This window comes from Coregonus clupeaformis, unplaced genomic scaffold (genome assembly GCF_020615455.1).
Source record: "Coregonus clupeaformis isolate EN_2021a unplaced genomic scaffold, ASM2061545v1 scaf0633, whole genome shotgun sequence".
Classification (NCBI taxonomy): Eukaryota; Metazoa; Chordata; class Actinopteri; order Salmoniformes; family Salmonidae; genus Coregonus; species Coregonus clupeaformis.
In genome coordinates this window covers 77,963-85,224 of record NW_025534088.1, presented here as the reverse complement: position 1 = coordinate 85,224, position 7,262 = coordinate 77,963, and the positions used below count along the sequence as shown (strand labels likewise).

Below are 7,262 nucleotides of genomic sequence, written 5' to 3'. Positions count from 1 at the left end.
ATCACACTACATCACACTACAGTACACTACAGTACACTACATCACACTACATCACACTACAGTACATCACAGTACAGTACAGTACAGTACAGTACACACATTTACACTATAGTACACACTTTTACAATACAGCACAATACAGCACACTACTTTACAGTACACTACAGTACAAGGACAGAGAGAACAACAACAAGGTTTGCGTTCACTTACTGATCAATACATTGATCATATAAATCAGGGGGGTCAAAATCATTCCATGGAGGGCCGAGTGTCTGCAGGTTTTTGGTTTCAATTAAGACCTAGACAACCAGGTGAGGGGAGTTCCTTACTAATTAGTGACCTTAATTAATCAATCAAGCACAAAGGAGGAGCAAGAACCTGCAGACACGCAGCCCTTCGTGGAAGGAGTTTGACACATGGATTAAATCATTACCATGTGAGAAACATGGGAGCTGGTCAGTGTGAATGTCAGTACCATACTACTGTACAATCTTAGAAAAAAGGGTTCCAAAAGGGTTCTTCGGCTGTCCCCATAGGAGAACCCTTTTGGGTTCCATGTAGAACCCTCTGTAGAAAGGGTTCTACTTGGAACCCAAAAGGGTTCTACCTGGAACCAAAAGTGCTCTACCTACAACCAGAAAGGGTTCTTCAAATGGTTCTCCTATGGGGACAGCCGAAGAACCCTTTAAGGTTCTAGATAGCCTTTTTTTTCTGAGTATAGCCTATGCACTAAACTAGCCTGATGAATGACAGTGAAACTGGTGAAGGGGCTGGGGGGCTGAGGGGTGAGCTGAATGAGCATTTTCACCCAGTATCTGTCCTGATTTGTCCCGACCGCTTTGGGGTGTAAAGCCGACTTCCATCATGATCTGATGAAAACAAAATTGATGACGAATGAAAACTCACGCAAACCTCTGTCTCTCTGTCTCTGTCTCTGTCTCTGTCTCTGTCTCTGTCTCTGTCTCTGTCTCTGTCTCTGTCTCTGTCTCTGTCTCTGTCTCTGTCTCTGTCTCTGTCTCTGTCTCTGTCTCTCTCTCTCGCGCACGTTCTCTGTCTCTCTCTCTCTCGCGCACGTTCTCTGTCTCTCTCTCTCTCTCTCTCTCTCTCTCGCGCACGTTCTCTCTCTGTCTCTGTCTCTCTCTCTCTCTCTCTCTCTCTCTCTCTCTCTCTCTCTCTCTCTCTCTCTCTCTCTCTCTCTCTCTCTCTCTCTCTCTCTCTCTCTCTCTCTCTCTCTCTCTCTCTCTCTCTCTCTCTCTCTCTCTCTCTCTCTCTCTCTCCTCCCCTCCTAAATTATCGTGGTCATCACATGATGACAGAGAGAGAGAGACCCTTGCCTTAATACTCCTGGTCCCTTTAAATAGCTGAGTGTCACTGTACATCCTCCAGCTTCAAAACTACCACCAAACAACACAGAATGTCCAGGAACAACATCAAACAAGGTAGCTACCTCCAAGAACAAGCCAGGTTAGTGCATGTATAGACCAGGGAGCAGAGACCAAGGAGCAGGGACTGAGGAGCTATACATGCATGCCTCTGCCGGTGGAACTAGATCCTCTCCTTTCCTCTGTTCACCACCACTTTCCCCTTTTCTCTCTTCCTCCTCTTCTTCTTCTATCTCTCTGTCAGTGTCAGTGTTGTCTCTCTTCTACTTCTATCTCTCTGTCAGTGTCAGTGTTGTTTCTCTTCTTCTATCTATCTCTCTGTCAGTGTCAGTGTTGTCTCTCTTCTACTTCTATCTCTCTGTCAGTGTCAGTGTTGTTTCTCTTCTTCTATCTATCTCTCTGTCAGCGTCAGTGTTGTTTCTCTCAGTGTCAGTGTTGTCTCTCTTCTTCTTCTATCTCTCTGTCAGTGTCAGTGTTGTTTCTCTCAGTGTCAGTGTTGTCTCTCTGTCAGTGTCAGTGTTGTCTCTCTTCTTCTTCTATCTCTCTGTCAGTGTCAGTGTTGTCTCTCTTCTTCTTCTATCTCTCTGTCAGTGTCAGTGTTGTCTCTCTTCTTCTTCTGTCTCTCTGTCAGCGTCAGTGTTGTCTCTCTTCTTCTATCTATCTCTCTGTCAGTGTCAGTGTTGTCTCTCTTCTTCTTCTATCTCTCTGTCAGTGTCAGTGTTGTCTCTCTTCTTCTTCTATCTCTCTGTCAGTGTCAGTGTTGTCTCTCTTCTTCTTCTATCTCTCTGTCAGTGTCAGTGTTGTCTCTCTTCTTCTATCTATCTCTCTGTCAGTGTCAGTGTTGTCTCTCTTCTTCTATCTATCTCTCTGTCAGTGTCAGTGTTGTCTCTCTTCTACTTCTATCTCTCTGTCAGTGTCAGTTCTACTCCTGGCTGGCTGGCTGGTGAGAGGATCCTCTCCTCTCCCTCTACTGCCCTCCTCTCTATCCCTCTAGTCCCTCTCCTCTCTTCTCCTCTCCTCTTCTCATCATCCACATCCTTCTCCCTCAAAATGTCTCTCTCTCTTCCAGTGTGGGCTCTGCTCCTGGTGTTGGTGTGTGTGGAGCTGCGTGGCAGTGGCAGGGCGAACGCGGCGCCCATCTGTGTCCATGGCCAGGCGGGGTGCCACTTCCTCTCCCTGGCAGACCTCTTTGACCGGGTCATCCAGCACAGTGCCAGGATGCACGGCATCTCCAGCGACCTGCACTCTGAATTCGTAAGTCCTGATACCTTTCTCTGGTATGATCAAGGTTAACTCTCTCCCTCTCTCCCTCTCTCTCTCTCTCATTCTCTTTCTTTCTTTCTTTCTTTCTTTCTTTCTTTCTTTCTTTCTTTCTTTCTTTCTTTTTTTCTTTTTTTCTTTTTTTCTTTTTTTCTTTTTTTCTTTCTTTCTTTCTTTTTTTCTTTTTTTCTTTTTTTCTTTTTTTCTTTCTGTCTTTCTTTCTTTCTTTCTTTCTTTCTTTCTTTCTTTCTTTCTTTCTTTCTTTCTTTCTTTCTTTCTTTCTTTCGGTTGTCTGTGTTGTTCTGATTAATGTAGCTTTGTCTGGGGGCTTTGAACAGGGTTTTATGATGTACAATTGATGGCTTAATTAGCCTATTAGCTAAAAGGAATTGTTCTGAAATGAAAAGTCAATTAAACTTGTATTGCACATTCAATTCCTGTCAAATGTAATTTGGAGCTTCATGAACACACTATAACACCTTGGGGTTGTTGATGTGACATATTGGTTTTGGATAATCAGATGAATAAGGGGATTTTTAAGATTGAGATCCTGACATTATAACATTGAACAACAGTTCTTTCAACATGTAATGTAGCATATAATAATTGAGTGGTTTGAATTTAATAAGAGGAAATTGCATGTGATAGTTCACCCAAATGCTAAAATAACATATTGGCTTTCTTACCCTGTAAGCAGTCTATTGCCAAGGTAAGACAGCGATCCATGTAATTTGGGGGAACTATCCCTTTAAGGAATAAACCAGCTCTTCCACAAGCTTTTTGTTTCATTGCTTTCGAAGGCTTTGCTCTTCAGAGACCCAGCTCCTTTGACTCTCTGATCTGTTGCTTTCTACCTACGTCTTCCCTGTCAACTCAATTCCTCTTTCTCTCCTTTCCTCTTCCTTCCTTCAGGAGCAATACTTCCTGCCCAGCAAAAACCATATTGGCAGGATAAACCGCAACTGCCATACATCCACCATACTAACCCCTAATGGCAAAGAGAACGCGCAGAGACTGGCTGTGAGTCTTACAACTTTGTTTAATCAACTATCGTTTACCATAGTAGTACCCCTCTCTGCTTCCTGTAGTGACCTCTCTCTCTCCCTCTCTCTCTCTCTCTCTCTCTTTCCTCAGAGAGAAGAGTTAACAGAGGTGATTCTGAAGCTGCTGGTAGCATGGAAGGATCCTCTGTGGCAGTTCCACCAGAGCATGGCTCACCAGGATGACTTCAACAACTTCAGCTCCAACAAAGCGCTGGAGATGAGCTACATGGTGCGCGAGCTCCGCAAGGGAGTCGAGAAGGTGGCTGATAGGGTAAGAGGAAAATGGGGGAGAAGGTGGCTGATAGGGTAAGAGGAAGATGGGGGAGAAGGTGGCTGATAGGGTAAGAGGAAGATGGGGGAGAAGGTGGCTGATAGGGTAAGAGGAAGATGGGGGAGAAGGTGGCTGATAGGGTAAGAGGAAAATGGGGGAGAAGGTGGCTGATAAGGTAAGAGGAAGATGGGGGGAGAAGGTGGCTGATAGGGTAAGAGGAAGATGGGGAGAAGGTAGCTGATAGGGTAAGAGGAAGATGGGGAGAAGGTTTCTGATAGGGTAAGAGGAAGATGGGGGGAGAAGGTGGCTGATAGGGTAAGAGGAAAATGGGAGGAGAAGGTTGCTGATAGGGTAAGAGGAAAATGGGGGAGAGGGTGGCTGATAGGGTGAGAGGAAGATGGGGGAGAAGGTGGCTGATAGGGTAAGAGGAAGATGGGGGGAGAAGGTGGCTGATAGGGTAGGAGGAAGATGGGGGAGAAGGTGGCTGATAGGGTAAGAGGAAGATGGGGGAGAAGGTGGCTGATAGGGTGAGAGGGAGATGGGGAGAAGGTGGCTGATAGGGTAAGAGGAAGATGGGGGAGAAGGTGGCTGATAGGGTAAGAGGAAGATGGGGGAGAAGGTGGCTGATAGGGTAAGATTGAAGATAGGAGGAGAAGGTGGCTGATAAGGTAAGAGGAAGATGGGGGAGAAGGTGGCTGATAGGGTAAGAGGAAGATGGGGGAGAAGTTTGCTGATAGGGTAAGAGGAAGATGGGGGATAAGGTGGCTGATAGGGTAAGAGGAAGATGGGAGGAGAAGGTGGCTGATAGGGTAAGAGGAAGATGGGGGATAAGGTGGCTGATAGGGTAAGAGGAAGATGGGAGGAGAAGGTGGCTGATAGGGTAAGAGGAAGATGGGGGAGAAGGTGGCTGATAGGGTGAGAGGGAGATGGGGAGAAGGTGGCTGATAGGGTAAGAGGAAGATGGGGGAGAAGGTGGCTGATAGGGTAAGAGGAAGATGGGGGAGAAGGTGGCTGATAGGGTAAGAGGAAGATAGGAGGAGAAGGTGGCTGATAAGGTAAGAGGAAGATGGGGGAGAAGGTGGCTGATAGGGTAAGAGGAAGATGGGGGAGAAGGTTGCTGATAGGGTAAGAGGAAGATGGGGGATAAGGTGGCTGATAGGGTAAGAGGAAGATGGGGGAGAAGGTTGCTGATAGGGTAAGAGGAAGATGGGGGATAAGGTGGCTGATAGGGTAAGAGGAAGATGGGAGGAGAAGGTGGCTGATAGGGTAAGAGGAAGATGGGGGAGAAGGTGGCTGATAGGGTGAGAGGGAGATGGGGAGAAGGTGGCTGATAGGGTAAGAGGAAGATGGGGGAGAAGGTGGCTGATAGGGTAAGAGGAAGATGGGAGGAGAAGGTGGCTGATAGGGTAAGAGGAAGATGGGGGAGAAGGTGGCTGATAGGGTAAGAGGAAGATGGGAGGAGAAGGTGGCTGATAGGGTAAGAGGAAGATGGGGGAGAAGGTGGCTGATAGGGTAAGAGGAAGATGGAGGAGAAGGTGGCTGATAGAGTAAGAGGAAGATGGGGGGAGAAGGTGGCTGATAGGGTAAGAGGAAGATGGGAGGAGAAGGTGGCTGATAGGGTAAGAGGAAGATGGGAGGAGAAGGTGGCTGATAGGGTAAGAGGAAGATGGGGGATAAGGTGGTTGATAGGGTAAGAGGAAGATGGGGGGAGAAGGTGGCTGATAGGGTAAGAGGAAGATGGGAGGAGAAGGTGGCTGATAGGGTAAGAGGAAGATGGGAGGAGAAGGTGGCTGATAGGGTAAGAGGAAGATGGGGGATAAGGTGGTTGATAGGGTAAGAGGAAGATGGGGGGAGAAGGTGGCTGATAGGGTGAGAGGAAGATGGGGAGAAGGTGGCTGATAGGGTAAGAGGAAGATGGGGGGAGAAGGTGGCTGATAGGGTAAGAGGAAGATGGGGGAGAAGGTGGCTGATAGGGTAGGAGGAAGATGGGGGAGAAGGTGGCTGATAGGGTAAGAGGAAAATGGGGGAGAAGGTGGCTGATAGGGTAAGAGGAAGATGGGGGAGAATGTGGCTGATAGGGTAAGAGGAAGATGGGGGGAGAAGGTGGCTGATAGGGTAAGAGGAAGATGGGGGAGAAGGTGGCTGATAGGGTAGGAGGAAGATGGGGGAGAAGGTGGCTGATAGGGTAGGAGGAAGATGGAGGGAGAAGGTGGCTGATAGGGTAAGAGGAAGATGGGGGAGAAGGTGGCTGATAGGGTAGGAGGAAGATGGGGGGAGAAGGTGGCTGATAGGGTAAGAGGAAGATGGGGGAGAAGGTGGCTGATAGGGTAGGAGGAAGATGGGGGAGAAGGTGGCTGATAGGGTAAGAGGAAGATGGGGGAGAAGGTGGCTGATAGGGTAGGAGGAAGATGGGAGGAGACGGTGGCTGATAGGGTAAGAGGAAGATGGGGGAGAAGGTGGCTGATAGGGTAAGAGGAAGATGGGGGAGAAGGTGGCTGATAGGGTAAGAGGAAGATGGGGGAGAAGGTTGCTGATAGGGTAAGAGGAAGATGGGGGAGAAGGTAGCTGATAGGGTAAGAGGAAGATGCCTTGAGCATACTATCGTGAAATGAGAGTCCTATAGCAGCTTGAGCCCTAGTGACATTGTGCAGAATGATGCTGACACCATCAGTGAGTCAGTGACTAATGCAGATGCCTACCAGGATGTCACTAGACAGTCCTCACTCTGCTGCTGTGTTGGCATGTGATAGCTCACGAGAGCACACACACACAAACATGCACAGACATGCACCTCATAATGCAATGTGTACAGAAAGTAAAATCCCTTATCCCTAACAATCCACTGTCTGTGTCCCTCTCTCTCAGATGCAGCACCTGGGGATGATCAGTAACTCCCTGAGTGGCCTGTCCTCCCCTGAGGCCTTGGTCCCCTCGTCAGACACCAGCGGAGAGTCCCGGGCCATGAGCGACCACGACCTACTTTACTGCTTCCGACGGGACTCCAACAAGGTCCAGAACTACCTGAAGATCCTCAAGTGCAGGATCGTACCTGAGAACGGATGCTGAGATGTTAAGACAAGACAAGAGATGTGACTATTTCAAGCTACTGTGTCAATCAAGGAAATGGGTAGACATGATGATAAGACCAATAAAAGAGACTAGAACTGTGGCACTTTCCTCCTTCTGACAAGTCCAACGATAACTTCCACCAACGACAATGTCTTAATGTCTTCTATGTACTGTATGTACTTCATGTCACAGAGAAATATAGTACAGATGTAAGATTTTAATTTGATCACCCTGTTG

General features: G+C 47.8%; 1 protein-coding gene across 1 annotated transcript; it reads left to right on the top strand.

Moving 5' to 3' along the window:
- The first annotated feature begins 2,432 nt into the window (after positions 1–2,432).
- On the top strand, positions 2,433–7,022 carry LOC121557239 (prolactin). The gene is made up of 4 exons (XM_041871077.2): positions 2,433–2,636; positions 3,555–3,662; positions 3,777–3,956; positions 6,822–7,022. Exons 1-4 carry the CDS (start codon positions 2,433–2,435, stop codon positions 7,020–7,022), a joined length of 693 nt encoding a protein of 230 aa, XP_041727011.1.
- The last annotated feature ends 240 nt before the right edge of the window (positions 7,023–7,262 follow it).